The 21,217-nt window shown below is 53.1% G+C and overlaps 2 protein-coding genes across 5 annotated transcripts in view; one reads left to right on the forward strand and one right to left on the reverse strand.

The window, feature by feature from the left end:
* Tbc1d14 (TBC1 domain family member 14) overlaps positions 1-13,830 on the forward strand; it is an 82,254-nt gene extending 68,424 nt beyond the window's left edge. For all 4 annotated transcript variants that reach the window (XM_090343862.1, XM_090343863.1, XM_090343866.1 and 1 more), the window contains 4 exons: positions 395-523; positions 3,813-3,922; positions 8,814-9,072; positions 13,243-13,830. In XM_090343862.1, coding sequence (XP_090199988.1) covers positions 395-523; positions 3,813-3,922; positions 8,814-9,072; positions 13,243-13,308 — 564 coding nt within the window. In that variant the 3' untranslated portion in view covers positions 13,309-13,830. The remainder of the gene's footprint in view (positions 1-394; positions 524-3,812; positions 3,923-8,813; positions 9,073-13,242) is intronic.
* A 5,242-nt stretch (positions 13,831-19,072) lies between these two features.
* On the reverse strand, positions 19,073-21,162 carry Cfap184 (cilia and flagella associated protein 184). The gene has a single exon (XM_090343867.1). It carries the CDS (start codon positions 21,095-21,097, stop codon positions 19,490-19,492), a length of 1,608 nt encoding a protein of 535 aa, XP_090199993.1. The 5' UTR covers positions 21,098-21,162; the 3' UTR covers positions 19,073-19,489.
* Positions 21,163-21,217: the final 55 nt, after the last annotated feature.

Genomic DNA, 21,217 nt, shown 5'->3' on the forward strand with positions numbered 1-21,217 from the left:
CCCAACTTTAAATCAGCAAAGTCCTTAGCAGTAACCCCTTGAAAGTTGCAGCTGCTGTTCCTGAGGCTGAGCAGATGTGTGTGCATGCAACAGACACTAAGATGCAGCATTCGCAGCTTAAGTCTCAAGTGCAGAGGACCTAGCAGGGTTGGGCTATGATTTTTCACGGGGAAAGGCTGCGGACAGCAGAGCTGGGGCGGGCGGGACACAGCAGTGCTCTGAGAAGGATGGGTTGGAATCGAGGGCTGGCAGCTGAGTCTTGGGAGGTGGTGCGGGATGGCTGCATGCCCTTACTATAGTGAAAGGGAGTTTGGGCTGCTCCCGACGCGAGGCGTGGCAGCACTGCTCTGATCTTGTGTCTGCTTCGGTTAACAGGCTTTTCTCTCCCCCTCAGGTTCAGGGTATGTCCTTTATTGCCGCAGTGTTGATCTTGAACCTAGATACTGCAGATGCCTTCATTGCTTTTTCTAATCTTTTGAATAAACCCTGTCAAATGGCGTTTTTCCGAGTGGATCACAGCCTTGTGAGTATGTTCTGTGTGCACGCCCCAGGGCCAGTCTGTCTTTCCAGGGGAAATTGTGTGTGTGTGTGTGTGTGTTTTCTCCACAAAGCCTTTTTTTTTTTTTAATTTGAAGAATTAACATTGATTTTTACATCATATTTCAAATGTTTAACAAACAAGTATTCAGGAAGGGAATCTCTATATACAATCACTGGCACTTAGGTTTTAGAACATAATTAAAATTAGGCTGAGGGTTTGTATGTCATAGAGACATATTAATCTATGTAATAATACATTATGTCTATAGAGTCCTAAATTTTTATGTCTATGTAGTTGTGTTTATATTTCCAATACCATGTCCATAGCATTGGGTACGTAAGTATTGAGTCATTGCTCTTGTATTGTTTGGATCTAATCGCCACATATTAAGGATACTGGCACCTTTTGCCAGTCCTGGGCTTGGGCTCAAGACCTGAGCACTGTCCTTGGGCTTTCTCAAGACTAGAGCTCTACCACTTGAGCCACAGCACCATTTCTGGCTTTTTTCTATGTGTGTGGTACCGAGGAATCGAACCCCGGTCTTCATGCATGCCAGGCAAGCACTCTACCACTAGGCCAAACCCCCAGCCCCACAGAGACATATTTGGAGCACTCTTAAGGAGCATTCTAAAGTGGAAGATTGTTTGGTTACGGTCCCAAACCTCAATGGAGAAGCACATGGTCAGTAGCCACATGCATGAACGTGTTACTGCATTCCCAAGAAAGTGTTCTTTACTGGGGAGGAGGGCAGCTGCATGCAGTCATGGGTGCCGCAAGCAGGAGCACTAGTATTGGTGTTCATTTAGGGGACTGTCAGATAGAAATGACAGTCAGCACCCACGGGGTTGGAACTCTGCTCAGGCACAGGGAAAAGGAAGAGAACAGTGCCCCTTTGTTTAAAAATTAAACAGGGAGGAGCCAGGAGTTTGGCCTCGTGGTAGAGTGCTTGCCTAGCATGCACAAAGACCCTGGTTCAATTCCTTAGTACCATGTACATAGAAAAGTTGGAAATGGCGCATACCTGTAACCCTAGCTACTCAGGAGGCTGAGATCTGAGAATCGCTGTTCAGAGCCAGCCCAGACACTAAAGTCTCTGAGACTCTTATCTTCAATTAACCACTAGAAAACGGGAAGTGGGGCTGTGGCTCAAGTGGTAGAGCTCTAGCCTTTAGAAAAGCCAAGGACAGGGTTTTGCCAGGACTGGCAAAAAAAGAAAGAAAGAAAAGAAAACATAAAAAAACAAACAAACAAAAAACCCTAAAAAGGGCTATTTTAAAGGCTCCAGCTTACTTAAGGGGCTGCTGCCCATACTCTGCCCCTCTCGCTGTGTAGTGGAGCTCTGTGGTCCAGATGGATGAAGAGACTCAGCAGGGAAGTGACTGCCTTAGAGGCTTCAGGAGTGGGGAGGAGCTGAGAGTCGAGTCCCCTCTAGTTCCTAAGCTTTTGCTTATTCTAGAGCCACCAATTCAGTGACTCCATCCACTTTTAAGCCAGCATGGCCCTGGTTTTCTGCTAGTTACCAGTGGCATCTTAGTTTCCTTCAGCTGGGGAGTGTTTCCCCTGCATCCCGTCTCGGAATCTGCTGCTGAGCTGTGGCCACCAGTAAGGTGGAAAGTGGCAGGACCAGTCCAGAAGACGATGAGGCATCGTGTGTTTCAGAAACGGTTCTGCCTACAGGACTCTGTCTGAGAGTCCGAATTCCACATAAGGCATTATGCACAGAGAGGACCATTGTGCAATCCGTTGTCCCTGTGAGGAGGAAAGCAGGGTTAGGTGGAGTTGAGGGGAAGCAGATGGTGAATTAAAGTCCTATCTGGGTAGGAAAATCTGGGAGACTCTTATTTCTAATAAACTAGCAAAAAGTCAGAAGTAGAGCTGTGTCTCAAGTGGTAGGGAGAAACCTAAGGGATAGAGCCGAGGCTCTGAGTTCAAGCCCTAGTATTGGCAAAGCAAAACAAACTAAAAAAAACTGTCCTTAGTGATTTCAGCTTATTTATTTATTTTTAGGTGGTTCATGGGGCTTGAACTCAGCCTGGGCGCTGTCCCTGAGCTCTTCAGCTCAAGGCTAACACCCTACCCTTGAGCCAAGGCCCACTTCCCATTTTTTAGAGGTTCATTGGAGATTAGAGTCTCAGGTCCTTTTGTACCCAGGCTGGCTTTGAACCTCGATCCTCAGATCTCAGCCTCCTGAGGAGCTAGGATGACAGGCGTGAGCAGTCACCCGGCTTCAGCTTACGTTTTTAAGGAGAAACCAGAACTGTGAGCTGAGTGTGATCCTGGGTCAGGATACGTTTCTTCCAGCAGCATACGTGTGCTACTCCCAGTGTCTCAAGAGCCCAGCCCTTGCACCCTAAGCTAGCACCCCCCACCACGGCCGCAGCTGTGCACTGCTGCACGTCCCGGGGAGGGCGCGTCCCCGGGGAGGGCGGACCACTTGGTGTAGTGGCCCTTCATGAAGATGAATGATCTGCCTGTGCAGGCAAGAGTGGGAGCGAGCAGTGCAGCTGCTCCCCTCCCGTGGGGAGTCCCCCTACTGTTCCCCCACTTTGTGTGTAATTTCCTTACAGACGCTGTAGGACACTGAAAAGCAAGCCCTAGGAAGGCCCAGGTCCCGGCTGCCTCCTGTTGTAGAGATTCCACGCTCACTGTGTTCCATGGTTCACATGTTGATGCCTGTGTGTGGCCTTGCTTCTGACTCTAGGCTGCCTTCCTGCCAGGAGTGCCAGGAGTGGGCAGGGCTTCAGAAGAGAGTGGGCCTGCCACCCTCCTGTGGGACAGGCCCCAGTTTAAGGCCTAGTGCTACCACACACCAGTGCTTTAGCCAGTTTCAGGTCCCCTTTCTATAAACTGAAGTAGTAGCAAGATGTGGAGGGTGGATGTGGTGTTTATTACAGCTTGCCTAGACATTGCTTACAGTGAACAGCCATTCAGAAACGAATTGTTAGAGGTCTAGGAGCATGGCCTAGTGGTAGAGTGCCCACCTAGCATGCACAAATGAGGTCGATTCCTCGGTACCAAGTACACAGAAAAAGCCAGAAGTGGCGCTGTGGCCCAAGTGGCAGAGCACTAGCCTTGAGCAAAAAGTGTCCAAGGACAGTGCCCAGGCCCTGAGTTCAAACTCCAGGACTGGCAAAAAAAAAAAAAAAAAGAAAAGAAGAAAGAAAGAACTAATTGTTAGAGTCTAAAAGTTCAAGGGAAGTACATTGTCTTTAGTTGGTGGGAAACAGGCTGATTAATGATTTCATTAGTATATTTCACATTGTCTTCCTAGATGTTGACTTATTTTGCTGCATTTGAGGTTTTCTTTGAAGAAAATTTGCCGAAACTATTTGCGCATTTCAAGAAGAACAACTTGACTCCTGACATCTACCTAATTGATTGGTGAGACTGAGTTTCCATTGCTTGTGGAGTGTTTTCTCGATCTCCCACCCCTGGTCCCGTCCTCCCTGCCCTCCCCCTGAGCCTCCCGCAGGGTCCTCTGTGTTCTCCTGGCTTCTGTCCTGCCCACCTGGGGCTCCTGGCAATTTGGCCCTCTGTTAAAAGGTACTCAAGTTGGGGTGAGCTGGACACAGCACCTGCCTGCCAGCAGTGGCTACATGCTGGCAAGGTGTGTGCCATGGCACTGCACTGTCCAGCGGGCACTGGGTGCTCTGGGAACAGACAGAAGTCCAGAGGGAGGGAAGAGGACCAGAGTCCGTGGAGGAGATGGGGAAGTTGAGCAGGTGGGAGCCATAAGAAGCAGCATGAGGCCTCAAGAGTTGGCAGGAGTGATAGTGGCAGGGGTGGGGGTAGGGACGGGGGTTGGGCAGAGGTTGTCAGAGGGGAGTCTGGGAGGGCTGGCCATACAGGAGCCTTGCTGAGGGCTTGGACAGGGTTTCATTGGCTGCAGGGGATGGTTGATGGTTTGTGTGGGGCCCAAGTGAGTTCCTAGCAGCTTGATAGGCACAGAGATCAAGAGGGAAAGCAGAAGCAGGTGGTGAGTGGGCAGTGGAGGCGTGGGTATGTCCAGGAACACAGTGTGGACTTGCCAGAGGATCATGGTTCACTTGAGTGGTGGCCAGTGAGGGGCTGCAGCCGGGCCCAGAAACAGCAGCAGACTGGGACTTTGGACACAGTATATTGAGGTGCTTTTGGGGCATCTGTAAAGGCCCTCTGAGACCTACAAATAAAAGACTGGAGATTCTGTGCTGTGGACAGGCATGTCTCTAGAGCAGTTGTGGCTGCTGAAAAAGAGGCTCTGCCAACCCCCTCCCCCCAAGGAGGTGCCCGCGGGCCAGGAGAGGGTGTGTGCTGTTGGCACACAGTGGAAGTGTCTCAGGATCTAGGGTTGTGGCCCTGCCCGGGATCTCTCACACTGTCTCACCACCTTGGTGCCTCACATGATGACCCTGATGATTGGCCTTTTCGAGTGGCCACATCCTGAGAGATGTGTCTGTATTTCAGCACTGTCTCAGAACAGTGGGGAGGCTGGCGTTGCTGGCTGGTTTTGGTTTTCCCCCGGCTCTCCTCAGGAGGCAAGAGGCCTCTTGAAGATAAAATCTGAGTCTGGTCCAAGAGAAGGTCAAATCCCTGATGGCACAGAGCTGCCTGTGCCCTTTCGAGGGAGTGCTCTGAACGTTCCTGGTGCTTCTGTCTTCACCTGAGACCCTTCTAGCTCTGCTTCCAAACTGTGGACAAGCACCAGGTAGAGGTGGAGCCTGAACTCCAGGCTACCGGAGAGGCTACTGAACCGCAGACATCTGACTGGAGGTGGGGCACGTGGCTGGATTCCAGGTGTGGTAGGGAAGTGGGCCTTTGTAGAAGGTGCCTTGCACAAGCAGCCCCTTGTACCTGTTTTTCATCCAAACTTTTTTCCTTACCAGTATCAGGTTTTGAATTCCATAGCTTTTTTCTTTATTTTTCAAGTAGATTCTCACAGTATTGCCCTGATCAAACTGGGACTGTGGTCTCCTACGTCTGCCTCTCACCCAGCTGGGAGCATAGGCATGCCTGAACTTACCTCTCTACGGTTTATTTGACCATGACCCTGACCCCTGAGATTCCTAAGACTTAGATCCAACCCAGCACAGGAGGACGGTGCTGGGAAAGTCAGAGATTCCAGCCCGCCTGCAACCTTTGGCAGTTACGCGAGTTAGTGAGCACCTCCATGCTAGGGTCTTAGGGCTCTAGATTGGAGGTCGAAAGTGTCCTGTGTTCACCTGACTTACAAGAACATGTATTCTAAGGTGGCCCTGTGCAGAAGGTGAACACATGTGTGACAGAACAGAAAGTACAGGAAACAGAACTTCCCCTCCCTGAGCTTAGCCTAACCTTAGCATACATTCCTGCTTTATTGGTTTGGTGGAGGCACCCCCTGTTGTTTTTTTTTTTTTTTTTCCCTTTGTCCTGTAGCTTCAACTCTGTGCCCGGGCACTGTCCCTGAGCTTTTCAGCTCAAGGCTACCACCCTATCCTGGAACCACAGCACTACTTCTGGTTTTCTGGTGGTTAATTGGAGATAAGAGTCTCATGGACTTTTGTGCCCAGGTTGGCTTTGAACCTTGATCCTAAGATCTCAGCCTCCTGAGTAGCTAGGATTACAAGCATGAGCCACCATGCCCAGCTGAATTTCTTTTCTTTCTCTTCCTTCCTTCCTTCCTTTCTTTCTTTTTTTCTTTTTGCCAGTCCTGGGGTTTGAACTTAGGACCTGAGCATTGTCCTTGGGCTTTCCTCAAGGTTAGTGCACTACCACTTGAGCCACAGCACCACTTCTGGCTTTTTCTATGTATGTGGTACCAAGGAATTGAACCCAGAGCTTTGTGCATGCTAGGCAAGCACTCTACCACTAGGCCACACTCCTGGCCCCATCAGCAGCCCCTTTTTGTAGGCGTGATTTTCAAGGTAGGGTCTCACTACGTATACCCAGGCTGGCCTAGACTGATCTTCTGCTTGTACATTCCTGATGACAGTCTCATACCATAGGGTCTAGCCATTGGTTGAGATGGAGTCACACACTTTGTGGCCAGCTGGCCTTGAACCATGTTCCCCCAATCACTCATCTCCCCCTACCCACAGTGTTGCTTGGATTACAGGCTTGAGCTACCACAACTGATGTTTACTAATGGTCTGCAGTAGTCCCGGCTCTACTGGGTGCTGCGAGGCTGTGAGAGGAAGGAACAGGTTTGCTTAGACCTAGCTCAGTGGTAGGTGTGTGGGGAACTGGGTCTGGAAGCTGGTGTCCCTGCAGCCACCCACCAGTGTCTGCCTGGGCTGGAGAGCTGCCTTGAGTGGGGTGTGTGTGTGTGTGTGTGTGTGTGTGTGTGTGTGTGTGTGTGTCCCCTTTCCCCGGTAGGGCCTGGCAGGCCGTCCAGGCTGTGTGGCCCAGCTGGGCTCTGCAGTGCTCAGACGAAGGATGGGAAAGCCTGTCTCTTCCTCAAAGCCCCTCCCACACTCCAGCACCAGACATCTTCTGGGTGTCCCCTTGGTGCTTCTGATGCTGTGAGGGCCTTGCGGGCACTTCCCTGGCCTTAGGGTTGGCCCATGTGTGGCCCAGGATCCAGGCTCGGGCACATCTGTTCCTGGGGTCCCTCTTCTAGGTTTGAAAGCCTGGTCTGATGCCAACAAAAGATCTCTCTGAATTTTCTTGAAACATATATTTTAGACCAAGTAATGGCCGTTTTTGAAATATGAAGAAGCCCGGGTGGGAGGCTTGTCATTGTCCCATTTCCTCCCGAGATCACGCCATCACGTGTGGACTGTACAGATCGTGTTCACTTACTGGAGGTCACACTAGGGCCTTGGCGTGTGTCAGGTGATACATGTGTCTGCAGGCTCTGCCCCTCAGTGAAATGGGGCAGGGGAGCTCCCAGCCATGTCCTCCACTGGGCCGATGGCAGCTCTGGAGAGCCTTGCACAGTCGGTGGCCAGGGCCTGCTCCCCTGCATGACCTGTAACGTGTGCCTTCCCAGGAAGCCTGCCTTGAGGACGGCCCAGAGCGCTCCTGTCCTGGCTTTGTCCTGGCTGTGGGCTTGGGCACCTGTCCGCGAGTGCTCCTCAGGCCCTCTGCAGAGGCCTGCAGGGGACAGCCCTGTGCTCACAGCAGGTGACGCTGAGCGGGCTAGGAGGCAGAAAGAAGGGCAGTTCCTCCTGTCTGGGTCAGCCCTCAACTGAGCCCCACACCTGGAGTCAGGCATGTCACAGCTCAGTGCCAACTCTGGAAGACAGGGAGACAGGCTGAGGGCTGTAGGGGAACCACTGCTAGAAAGGTTGGCAGTGCCCCACCCAGCTGAGAACAGCCACTTACAGTGAGTACTGTCTAATAGAAAGATGACACCAGTGAATCCTGTGGCAGAGTGGGAGTTGATCAGTACACTTGCGTTTTTACCTCGACTGCCAGATTGAGGCAAGGGCTTGAGGAGCCAAGGTGTCATGTCCACACCCTGCAGATGCCCTGTGGTGAGCACTGGATCGTGGGGAACCTGAGCAGGACCATGTGTCCAGCTGTCCCTTGGAGGAGACTCCTGGACAGCGCAACTGTGTGGCCTCCTATGTCTCCACTGGGCCTCACTGGTGACGTAGCTTGAGCAGGTTAGAAAGGCTTCCTGTGCGGGTACTTGCAGCACAGGAGTCGCCTGTCTTGTCACAATCATCTCTACCAGGATTTAATCCCAGTGCTTGGACTGCTGAGGCAGCATGACAGCCTCGGTGGCCTGGGCCACCTAGAGACCCTGTTTCAAAAAGACAACGCCAGGGGCCAGGAGTTTGGCCTAGTGGTTAAAGTGCTTGCCTAGCATGCACGAAGACCCGGGTTCCATTCCTCGATACCACATACATAGCAAAAAGCCGGAAGTGGTGCTGAGGCTCAAGTGGTAGAGCTCTAGGCTTGAGAAAGTCCAAGGACAGTGCTGCCCTGAGCTCAAGCCCAGGACTGGCAAAAAAAAAAAGACAATGCCAAACAAAAATTGGAACATTTTTACTTTGCTTCCTTGCTGACCCCTACCCAGAATTAGTTGCCGAGACTCAGGTGTCACTGTGAGGAGATGGTTCTCTGTTCCATCCTAGCTCCTCAGCAGATGCCAGGCTCCGGGAGGCAGGTCTTCTGCCGGCCTGAGCCGTCATGGGCAGCAGCACATAGTGGGAGCTCAGCCCTTGGCGAGAAGGGTGTGGATGAAGCGGCATGTGGTCCCGGTGCAGACTGCAGACTGCACCTGGGGTTGTGCTCACAGGTCCTGGGTGGCATGAGAGCAGCCCTTCCTCAGGACCTCAGACCTGCCCCCCCCCGCCCCCCCCCCCAGGATCTTCACCCTGTACAGCAAGTCCCTGCCCCTGGACCTGGCCTGCCGCGTCTGGGATGTGTTCTGCCGGGATGGGGAGGAGTTCCTCTTCCGCACAGCCCTGGGCATCCTGAAGCTGTTTGAGGACATCCTGGCCAGGATGGACTTCATCCACAGTGCCCAGTTCCTGACCAGGCTGCCGGAGGACCTGCCGGCAGACGAGGTGTTCGCAGCCATCTCCACCGTCCAGATGCAGAGTCGCAACAAGAAGTGGGCGCAGGTGCGTGAGTCTCGTTCTTCCACCCAGTGGTGGCCTCAGCCCTGGGCCTTGTGCCAGCAGCTGCTGGCTGGAGGGGTGTGCGTAGGAAAGCCCCCTGTCCCACGGTGGTATTGGGAGCTTCAGAGCCAACTTAACTCTGGTTCTCTGCATACTAGAAGCCATGTTGTGAATCATACTGCTGTCATTACAGTCCTGCCAGGGGCAGAAAGCAGAGCTGGCCAGCTGCCCTGCCTGGGCTGTGCCTGAGGCAGACTCTGTGTACTGGCAAGTAGGTGGGAATGGCCCATCTTAGGTAGACCAGATGGAGGCCCTGAGAGGCAGGCCTCTCCAGAGGAGGGCCAGCACCTCCCACCCACGTCTTCCCTTGTGACGTGCTGCACCAGGGCCTGGCAGCTCCAAGATGGACCTATGCCTCCATTCTTCCTGGTGCTTCTCAGAGGTCTTACAGTATTGTCTGGCTCCATGTTTTGGTACGCCAAAAAGTTTAAAAAATAACATCCATGGTTTTTAATTCCTGTGTGTGCTCAAAGTTATCCTCAGTCCATAGCCAAGGTGGCTGACGCTTTCTTGAAAGTCCTCCCTCCCTCCCTCCCTCTTTTCTTACCCCTATCCCCATTCCTCCCCTTCCTTCATTTTATTATAATTTTTTGTTGTTGTTGTAGTAGGATTTGAAGTCTAGATCTTGCTTGCTATGCGGGCACCCTACCCCTAGCCCTTTCTGCTGTGGTAATTTTTCAGATAATGTCTCAAATTTATGCCTAGGCCACTCTGGACAGTGGTCCTATTTATGCTTCTTATGTGGGTAGGATGACAGGAAAGACCAGCTTTTTCTTTCCCTCTCTCCCTCCCTCTTTCTATCTTTCTTGGTCCCTGGGCTTGAGCTCAGGGCCTGAGCACTGTCTTTGGGCTTTCCTCAAGGTTAGAGCTCTACCACTTAAGCCACAGCACCACTTCCATCTTTGTTCTGTGTATGTGGTACTGAGACCTCGAATCAGGGTCTTTGTGCATGCTAGACAAGCACTCTACCACTGAGCCACACTCCTGACCCCAGCTTTTATTAATTGAGGTAGGGGTATTTTTATAAATGCTTGGGCTGGCCTAAAACCATAATTCTTCCCATCTTCACCTCCCTGGTAGGTCAGGTAACAAGCATGAACCAACAAAGCCTGATGACTGAACTTCGTTATTAATAAGATGTAAACATTCTGTCTTAGATGCCATGTATTGTGTGGTTGAAAGATCTTTTGGTAGAAGGCACGTTGTTCTACCACCTTCCCCTCCCTGGGCCCCTTCACTGGATGAAGAAAACAGGTTCTTTGTCCACCTGCCTCTCCCACACACCCCACTTCCCATCTCCCTGTGGTGGTAGCTCCAGGGCGCCTTCACACATCCATCCATCCTGTAGAGCCACCCAACACCTTCCTGTGTTGAAGTTTGTTTGGCAAGTTACTTCCTGTGCAGCCAGGCTATTGTTCTTTGATCTCCCAGTCACTTGTTTTTGTCTTTGGATTTGTTTGTTTGTTTGTTTGTTTGTGGACCGTGGGGCTTGAACTGGTCCTGGGCACTCTCCCTGAGCTCTTCAGCTCAAGGCTTCCACCCTACCCTTGAGCCAAGCCCCACTTCCCATTTTCTAGGAGTTAATTGGAGATAAGAGTCTCAGGTCCTTTTGTGCCTGGGCCGACTTTGAACCTAGATCCTCAGATCTCAGCCGCCTGAGTAGCTAGGATTACAGGTGTGAGCCACTGCGTCTGGCCAGCCTGGTTTTGGTTTTTGTTGTTGTTGTTGTTGTTTGCACCTTCATTGAGTCTACATGCCATGGTGTGTGTACATGCCATGAACTTCACCCGCTTGAAGTATCTAATTTAGTCCCCAACTTTCTCACCTGGCCTTCTGCCCACTCCTGTCCCTGCATACAGTGGCGCATCTAGCTGGTAGCGCCCTTCCTTCCGGGGGCTGTTGAGAGGGAGAACAGATGTGGCTGAGGCTCGGGAAATATCCCCCTGGCTAGGTCCCGTACGTCATGTTTCTGAATTACTAAATATGCTGAGTTCTTTCTTTTTTTTGCCAGTCCTGGGCTTGAGCTCAGGGCCTGAGCACTGTCCTTGGACTTTCTCAAGGCTAGAGCTCTACCACTTGAGCCTCAGCACCACTTCCAGCCCTTTTCTATGTATGTGGTACCGAGGAATCGAACCTGGGTCTTCGTGCATGCTAGGCCAGCACTCCACCACTAGGCCAAACTCCCAGCCCCTATGCTGAATTCTTTAACAGGAATGATACACTGACACGTGCTACCTGATGGCCCCTGAATGAGCATGCTCAGTGACAACAGCCAGGCCAGGACACTGAGTGCTTCCATTCATACAGATGCTTCCTCAGGGGCCTCTGGGGAGACAGGAGGGCATGGATGGTCTCCTGAGCTGAGGTTGGGGAGGAAGGTGGCAGGATGAGGCAATGACAGCCAAAAGGACAGAGCTTTCTTCTTCAGCTACAAAGGCGCTCTCAGTTGACTCTTGGTGAGCGTTGCACATCTCTGTGGAGATCTGGAACTCCATTGAATCGTGTGCTGTAAATGGTGAATTGTATTTCAGGAAGGCAGTCAGAGCACTCAGGATGAGCCAGGCTGGCAGCGGAGAGCCCTGTTCTGGTTAACTAACAAAGGCCCAGTGTGAGTGGACGCCTGAGCCTGCTTCCCCCATTGCTGAGAATGTCACTGTGGCAGCCCCAGAGCAGGAAGCACTGCCGGCCCGGGTCTTGGGGGATGGGGAGGCTGCTCTGGAATCAAGAGAGAAAGCCAGGCCTCTCCTTCCCAGGTGCCTTCTAAGAGAGGGAGCCGTGCACCTTCTTTCACCTGAGTGTACGGGTGCACAAACACGCTAAGGGAAGCAGGGAGCCTGGATTTCACCATTCTGCTTTTTGCCTTTTAGGGACCAGCAGAGACTCTCAGGGATAGAGAACCTGTGTTACATTTCCTAATTTGCACAGTTCCAGTCATGGAGAAATGTGACCAGAGGCATTTTTCTAGGATCTGTGCTTGAGTGTGAGACAGTGGTGAGCCTTCACAGTGTTCAGTGACAGCTAGGCACTGTGATCCTAGCAACTCAGAAAGCTGAGATCTGAGGACTGAGATTGGAAGCCAGCCCAGGTGGAAAGTCTGTGAGACTCTCCAGGCTGGGAGTAGAGATGCTCAAATGGTAAAGTGCCAGTGTTGAGTGAAAACGCTGAGGGACAGCACCCAGGCCGTGAGTTCAAGCTCCAGTGCTGGCACAGAAAAAATAAAGTCGCTGTTGGCAATCCCACACATGCTGTTCGGCTTCACCTCTGATCATTGCCCGGGCAGGTGAACATTGCCCTGTGGAGGTTGCTGCTGTAGGCTTGAGGCCTCACCAGCTGTTTGGCTGTGTCTCGGGGCCCCCAGGACCCCGCCCCACATCCCATGAGCGCCCGAGGGACCTGCGAGTCTCCCACTGTTATTGGACTATCTTATGTAGTGGAACCTGATTTTAGAATAAGTCTCGCGTGGCGATGGCTCACTAGGAATCTTGGCTGCTCAGGATACAGGTCAGAGCCAGCCAGGGGCAGACGATCCTTCACTCTTCAGATACCCAGAATGGCCAGAACTGGAGGCATTTCTCAAGTGGTAAAGCACCAGCCATGAGTGAAAAGAGGCTCTGAGTTCAAGCCCCAGGACTATAAAACATGAAATAGTGTTAATAAGAGCAGGGGGAGGGCAGGGAAGCAGAGAGGCCACAGCCAAGTGCAGGAAAGTAGTTCAAGAGCGCTGTCCAGCTCTGCAGGGTGACAGCTGCAGGACTGCAGCAAGGTGACAGCTGCAGGACTGCAGTGCGGGAGGCGTGGGAGGAAGCCGGGCTGCTTAGCACCTGGGATGGAGGCTGGTGGCAGGCTGTGCAGAGCCGCACACACTCCTGTTCTGACGTTCACTCTGTGGCTGGTGGAAATGGGTGTAGATCGCCTAGAAATGGTGTGTTAGAAAGAGCACCTGGATGCAAGTGGGAGGCCCGCAGGGCAGAGGGAGGGTAGGTGAAGGGACGGGCTGGGGGAGGGGCGGCTGCTCCTGGTTCTCAGCACAGATGTTGAGTACTGGGTAGCAAATGCTATGCTTGTTGCCCCTTGCAGGTTTAAAACCCACAGCCATCTTGTCATTGATTCTAGGTGCTGGCTGCACTACAGAAAGACAGCCGGGAAATGGAGAAAGGAAGCCCGTCCCTCCGACACTGAGCCTGCGCCAAACCCTTCCTCAGCTTACAGCCTGTGACTCTTCATGCTGACACTGGCAACAGAAAGTGGGCTGTTCTCCTGTCAGAGTCATAATGCTGGAGTTGGCCTTACACAAAACCAAACAGCGTGCAAAGAATTAAAAAACAAAAACGAAATCGAACAGCATTCAAAGAATTAAACCCGGGCTTAGCCCTAAGTGGCTCTGTGGATTGTGGCCTGGCACTGGCAGAGGCCAGCCACCACATTCCCCACTCGGGGCAAAGACAGGGCAGTGGCTATCTCCTCCCTCTCATTCCTCCAACACAAGTCACATTGTAATGCTGCTATGCCAAGCGCCCGAATGTACATTACAGTCTCTCTTAGCCAAGACGCATGAGAAATGTTATTTGGGAGCCCTCTGAGATGTGATCAGCTCCTGTTTCAGGTAAGAAAGAAATCGCTGGTGTAGGTATTGAGAGAATCCTTCCAGAACTGGAGGTCCTGATTTTAAAATCTACCCACCAAAGACAGCAGAAAGGAAGATGGGCCTGCTGGGGTGCTCGTGAGCTCCCGGGGACCTGCTGCACCTTCATGTTGACATTTGACCATGTTGCCTTGACCAGTTCTAGCAGGAAGGCTGCAGGTGCGCCCTTGGTTCCGGTAGGAAGCTGCTTTCCCCGAGGCCGCCCCGCGCCGTCCAGCCACAGCAATAGAGACAGGCCCAGGGGCTGCTGCAGCCTCTGAACAAGAGGGTGGGAGGAGAGCGTGACCCCTACTTGTGTCAGGGGCAGTGGGTGGGCGTCCCTCCCTGCCTGGGTCTCACGGTCAGGTCAGGCCTGAGTGCTAGTGGTCACCACACATTTGTCTTTGAGGGTCTCCATGTGCTGTTCATCTAGCAGCCTGATGAGCTTAGATCCCGTGGGGTCTGGATCAGCCCTTCCCCATTTTAGCTGACTTCCCCAAGTTCGTCAGTTTGTTCTAGCTTTCCTCGTCATTTTTGTGAACTGATGGGCCCAGAATGGAAGACTCGGGCCTCAAGGATCTGTGTGGCTAGCATTCCAGCCGTCCACGCTGCCCAGGACCCCCTCCCCTCAGCTAGCCCTACGAGGCTCAGCCAGTGCAGTGTACGGCAGGGAGACACGAGAGAGTGGAGGAAGACAAGGCCTGCTGGCGCAGGCTCGTGAGGGTTCTGTCCATCTGCCCTGCCTGGTAGTGGCGGCCTGGGCCCTTGTCCAGCCTCGATCCCGTTCCACTTCATGTGGCACCCCCTTTCCCTCGCGTTCCTACCCAGGCTGTCCCAGGAGGCCGCGGGGTGCCTCGGGCCCCACCTTCTGCCTCACCTTCCAAGGCTGACCTTGCCTGACCTCTTGGAGGAGGTGCTGTCTTCGCCAGTCAGCCGGTGGCCTCCAGACCCAGCCATTCCAGACATCAAGATGTTGAATGTAGCCCAGGCCCCGCAGCCTGTGGGAAGCGGACTGTCCAGCCCTGGGCTGGCCCTCCTCCCAGATCTACTTAGTTTTGGTCCACAGTGTGGACGCTCTATTCTTTCAAGATGTATATATTTTCTTACTGTACATAGACATCATCCTTGGCTGCACGCCTGAGTGACAAGGGCCTTAGGCAGCTTGTTCAGAAGGCCATTGTGAAACTCTTGAGTGCTCGCAGCCCAGTGCTCACCATTCCTCACCCGTCTGACATTTTTAAACGGATTCCCGGCTGGTCTGGAGCACTGGCTGCAGCCTCAGTGCACATGAGCTCTCCCGCCTGCTCAGGGAACCCCGGCGGGGCCGTCCCCACCCAGGCACTTGGCCCCTCTGGAGGCGCTGAAGGCCCTGGCCTCATCTGTGCATTGTCACTGTGTAGGTGAACTGGACCCTGAGGCCCCCGAGGGAGTCTGCACTTCCCCTCCCCCGCCCAGTGTCACTGACCTTGAGTTCCAGACTCTAGGCCGTCATGAAGCAGCTCTGGCTGGGGAAGCGTTCACGTCCAAGGTACTTTTTAGCTGCTTAGTTTTTGACTATTTCAAACAGTTTGCTGATAGAAAACTGCTGGTAACACTTGCTACACATCATGTTTTCATTGCTTGTACAGTTCACCTTTAATTTTATTTAGTAACGTGTTTCAAAGTAGGACTTTTTGAATTGTAAATATGTGGTTTTATTAAATAAAAGTCATGTAAAATTGTTACCTATGTTCACTGTATGTTGGTTTCTAGTTAAAACTCTTTGAAGTATGGCCAAAATTGGATTCTGGCCATTATAGTGTTTGCAGATATAAACATTTGCTTACGGGATTTTTCATCAAAAATATAGGGCAGTTATGATAGAGGCGCAAGGGTTCAGGGCCCTCTCCAAGGTACCGCTCCTTAGTCTGACCTGCTTGCAGCTTTAGCGCCCCCTCCCCCATCCTGGGGTGCAGTCCCTGTAAGGCCTGGGGAGGGACTGCTTGTGGGAATGTCCAGCTTGTCAGAAGGCATGGTTAAACCCCCCAAGTGCTCACAGCTCGGCCCTCACCACTCCTGGGTGGGATGTGTGAAGGAAGGTCTCCCTCCAGCTCCCTCAGGCAAGAGGCTTAGAGGAGCTGCCATCCTGTCACCCCTGGCTATTGCTGGAGGTCACAGTGGTCTCATGTCCCAGGTACCCTGAAGGATGCCCTGACTGCAACCCAAAGGCTCTCCTCTCCTGGCATTGTCATCTGTAGGCTGTCAGGTGAGGCAACGGCAGGGTTGACAGCGGCCACACTTGCTGACAGCTGGAAGCTCCCACTACAGGCGCCATGCCAGGTGCTGGGTGAACAGCATTTCATCTAAACTCCACGGCGGCTCTCCATCCACGTGACATGTGTGCTCAGTCTCTCACGGCAGGGTGGGCATGGGCCCTCTGCCTTGCTGTACTGAGCCATGAAAATGAGCCATGGTAGAGCGGGCAGCTCTAGGCTGGTCCTTGAGCTGAGCTGCTGGGCCTGGCCAGCAGAGGGCGGCCTTTGAGCCCAGGGCCCGTTACCCTACACCCACAGATGGAGAACTAGGATTTGGGGAGGGAATTGGATTGGCTTTGCACCGGCTCAGATAGGAACTCCAATATTTACCGATGTCATTTAGGCCTCTGCCTGTCTAGCTAGGAAGTTGGGAAGGGCCTCACTATTGGAGAGGCCACACACCATGTAGCTCCTGTCTGCTCTGCCCTACGATCCGCTTGATCCCTAGGTGGGGCCACACAGAGCCCTGTCTCCAGGGAGGAGCTGCCAAAACCTCCTTTCCCAGTGTGCCCAGGCCTGGCAATGGGGCACAGCCCTCTTCCACACCATTACAACACACTCAGAATCGTCGCTGGGCCCTGGAGCCTCCTGGTTTGTCTTAAAGACATGGCTTCTGTAGCCTTTTGCCTCTCTCCTGGAGCACTTGGGAGAAACCCAGAAAGAAACTAGAGTTACACCCAGTTCTCTTAAGTCCCCTCCCCCCCTCTCTCTTTTTTGCCCTTAACCAGAGGTTAAAAAGAGGTCTCAACCCCAGCCCAGTGGCTTGTGAAGATAATTTTAAATAATCAGGAGGTTGAAAAGAACTGGTTAAAAATCCAGAACATTCCCATAGGCTAGACTTGCGCCTTTCCTGTGGAAACTTTGTGTCTTACATGCTCAAAGTTGTGACTTTAAAAAACGAGCCATGTAGAATAGTGTGTCCATAGTCCTAGCACTTAGGAGATGGGCAGGAGTGGCACAGGTTTAAGTTCAGGGAAACATAGGCAGACCCTGTCTCAAAAAGCAAAAAAACAAAAAAACAAAAACGAAAAAACTGCCCAATTAAATGGAAGTCTAGTGTATACTATTTATAATTACATAGTAGCACAGAGACAAAACCATCCTAATTTTGCCGAGAACAGATACTACTTCTAGATTGTTTTTCCTTTGGGTCAGTTTCCCTGTCTTACAAAGGAACACTTGCCCCTCAGTCCTGTGGGCTTGTGCCCATATGTTGTCTAAGGATTTGTTTGTCCTTGTAGATACTGGATAAAATATTAGAGGAATGTGTCGATTCAAGAGCGGGAAGTGTACCTCAAAGCCAAGTGGCTCATGCCTGTAATCCTAGCAACTCAGGAAGCTGATACCTGGGGGTTGCTGTTCAAAGCCAGCCTGGGCAGGAATGTCCTGAGACTTCTACCACCAATTAACCAGCAAACAGTTGGAAGTGGAGCTAAGGCTCAATGAGAGGTAGAGTGCCAGCCTGGAGCAGAAATGGTCAAGGACAGTGCCCGTGCCCTGAGTTAAAGCCCCAGGACTGGTGCACACACAGAGTCATTGAAGTAAGCACATAGTCATTATTTAAAGTCATAGAACCAAGAGGCTCCTTTCAGAGGCGGGAGCCACCTGTGGGCCTCACCACTCAGGAACCATCCATCGGAAACAAGTTTCCAGAGACGGGCATTGACCCTGATATTCTGTGGACAGCATCCCCTACTAGTAGCAAAACCACGTTATGCTTGCAGGCGAACTTATTTGAACTTAACAAAATTTAAAAATCTTGAATGTGCTAAGTTACCCAAAATGATTTGCTCATGTGCCTTTGCACTTTTTATTTTTGCCAGTCCTGGGCTTGAGCTCAGGGCCTGAGCACTGTCCTTGGACTTTCTCAAGGCTAGAGCTCTACCACTTGAGCCTCAGCACCACTTCCGGCTTTTTTCTATGTATGTGGTACCGAGGAGCTGAACCCGGGTCTTGGTGCATGCTAGGCAGGCACTCTACCATGGGGCCAAACTCCCGGCCCTGCACGTTAATTTTGGAAAAATAAAAGAAGAGCCAGTTTCATATCATGTTTGGCTCCGGGGTGTCTGGTCCAGCCTCCTGGCCCTGCCTTTCGCTCACAGGTGAGTCTTAGGTCTTAGTTCCAGGGCTGCTGGGACACAGAGGCGTCTTTGCCAGAAGTGATGGCAACCTACTTGCCATCTTGTGCTCTGCTTCTTACCTCCTCCTGGCCATGTCACCCTCTTCTTCCTGCAATTATTTCTGAATCCAGTGTAGGGCCCAATTGGTGCCTGGCACACAACACATTCAAGTAGCACTTGTGTTCAGAAACCCATTGAGCTGGTATTAGACTACTGAGTGGGATACAGGTGGTGCAGGAAGAAGTCACCCGTAGCTATAAACAGCATAGCAGTGGGATCTTGGGGACAGTTTTTTTTTTTTTGGGGGGGGGAAGCATTGTTCATGCTGCCTGGCCACTTGCACATGGCTCCTTTCTGGAATGAATGTAGCTCCCTGATACATGAAGTTTCACAAGTGTAAAAATTCATTTCGTCATGTTTTTTTTTTGTTTTTGTTTTTGTTTTTTGCCAGTCCTGGGCTTGAGCTCAGGGCCTGAGCACTGTCCTTGGACTTTCTCAAGGCTAGAGCTCTACCACTTGAGCCTCAGCACCACTTCCAGCTTCTTTTTCTATATATGTGGTACCAAGGAATCGAACCCGGGTCTTCGTGCATGCTAGGCAAGCACTTTAACCACTAGGCCAAACTCCAGGCCCTCTAGCACTCTTCTTAACCAGTGAATGTGCTGCTCTTTCTTGGGTAAGTCTCCCCCGGGGACCTAACTGAAAAAAGCCAGACAAGGCAGTCAGTCAACATGGGCGCATCTTCTAAGCACAGAAACTGTAGCTGAGAGCCCTGTGACTGGAAAGATGGAATGACAGCCCCGGTCTTGCTCATGGCTCCTTTCCTGGAATTGTTTCATACTACCCTAGTTCTTGTCATGTGTGATACAAGATCAAGGGAATTATAGAGCTTCTGATTGAGACAGTGATTCAGGACTATACAGTTTAATAAGTCCAAGAGAACTTAATAGCTTACTACAGAGGAATTTTTCTATACGCCGCTCATTGGCTAGACATTTAAGCCCTCCTTGTAGATAGGGGAACAGTACTCCTTGCTATTAAATGCTTGAAGTGACAGATTTGCTCAGCTTTAAGACAACCTGACAGCTTTTGTGAGGAAGGTGGATTTTGTCTAAACCTGTTTTGCTTCATCACGTATTTTGCTAGCCCAGTTTTGTGCTCAGCACGAATCTGGACGCCGAAACCCAATGAGATAAAAAAAAAAATGCATATTCCCATCCCAAGTGCCCTAGGCCTCTGATGAGAACCGAAACAAGGGACGTGCCCAGGGGAGGGAACAGTCTTCTGAGACTGCCCATGCTTTGCCAGCTCTGCTGTCTAGGGCGTCAAGAGGGGAGGAAAGCTTTGGCCTCCCTGATCTTCTGCCTCACGCCTTTGCAGGACAGCGTGAGTCCTGCGTGGTGGCGCTTCAGCGATTCCAGGCGCCGGTTGAGCTTCTCGGTGCTGTCCACCTTTGCTTCCAAGTCCCTGAGGAGGGACTCCTTTCCTAGCAGCCCGTTCCTCTGACTGAGCCTGATGTTGTCAGCCCGCAGGCTGTCGCGGGCCTGCTTGGTCTTGGTCAGGATGTCTCTTCCTACGGACACCTGAGACTCTATTCGCATGAGCTGCGTCTTCTTGCAGGCGTTCTCCATGTCGATGTAGTGCAGCTTTTCCTTCACGTGCGTTATGGTCTGCACGTTGCTGGTCACCTTGTTGCGCAGCTTCAGAAGCTCCTCGTTGCGCTCCTCCACCTTCTCGTTGAAGGTCTGGTTCTCGATCTTGAGCTGCTCAAAATCGATGAGCAGCAGGCCCTCCGACAGGTCCTCCTGGGCCCTCATCCTCGTTTCGAAGTGCGCCAGGCTCTGCTTGAGCTGCACGTTCTCCAGCCGCACGGCGCTCATCTCCTTCTCCTTCCTGTCCTCCAGCGCCTGGATCTGCTCCACCTCCCGCAGGGCGGCCTGGCGCCCGCCCCGCAGGCGGCAGCTGCCCATCACCTGCATCACCACTTGCTTCTTAAGGGCCTGGAAGTGGCGCCACTCCTTCTCCACCCTCATCTGCTTGTCCTGGCACTGCTGCTTCAGCTGGCCCAGCTCCTGCTGGTACCACTCCAGGTCGTCCACCTCCTGCTTGCGCAGCTCCTCCAGGATGGCCAGGTAGTGCAGGTAGGCCTGCTCCTTGTCGGGGGCCTGGGGCTCGGCGGCCCGCTCGGGCGTCTCGGCGGCCTCCAGGCCCTTCTTCTTGCGCAGGGACTCGCAGATGCGGTGCTGCAGGTAGGCGTTGTAGCGCCGGTAGCGGTTCCGCTCCATCAGCAGCATGTGGTACTGGTCCAGGAGCTCGCTGCGGAGCTGCTGCTCCTGCTGCTTCTTCATCTCCTCCGACCACTCCTCCTCCTCCCTGGCGGCCGCCGGGCTCGGGGGCGCCGTCCCCTCGCTCCGCTCGGCCTTCTCCTCCGCGTATCTGACCTCCTTGGCCAAACTGGGCTCTCGGACGCGGTCCTTCTCCTCCCTCTCCTCCTCCTCCTCTTCCTCCTCCTCCTCCCCCTCCTCCTCGGCCTCCGCCTCCTCCTCCGCCTCCTCGGCCCTCTTGGGTCCCCCGGCGGCCTCCTCGGCGATGGTGGTCAGCGGCACGGAGCCCCGGGAGTGCGCGTCCGTGTCCTTCCTCCTCGCCGCCTCCGGCTCCTCCTCCAGGGCCTCCATCCCGGCCTCCGACCCCGGCTCCGGCTCCTCGGCCTGGCCCCCGGCCGGCAGGCCCTGGTCGGGGACCTCGGAGGCCGCCGGGCTTCCCGGGGCCTCCTCCGGAGCCTCTCCCTGGGCCTTGTCCTCGGCGCCCGCCGCGCCCTCCGCCGCCGGCCCCGGCTCGGTCTCCAGCTCCGCAGCTTCGTCGGAGGCCTTCGTCGTGGCCAGGCTTTCTCCATCTCCGCTGTCATCGTCCGAGTGCGCCGAGCGGTCGTCCATCTCCACCCCCGCCGGACCCCGGCTGCTGGGAGCCACCGCAGGCTGTTAGGTTTCCCGGGGCAACGCGGGGCGCGCACGGTGGGCCCCGCGATTGGCCAGGCGCCCGACCCGCCTGCCGGA

The sequence above is a fragment of the Megascapheus bottae genome, chromosome 13 (genome assembly GCF_031878675.1).
Source record: "Megascapheus bottae isolate mThoBot1 chromosome 13, mThoBot2.hap1, whole genome shotgun sequence".
NCBI classification, from domain to species: Eukaryota; Metazoa; Chordata; class Mammalia; order Rodentia; family Geomyidae; genus Megascapheus; species Megascapheus bottae.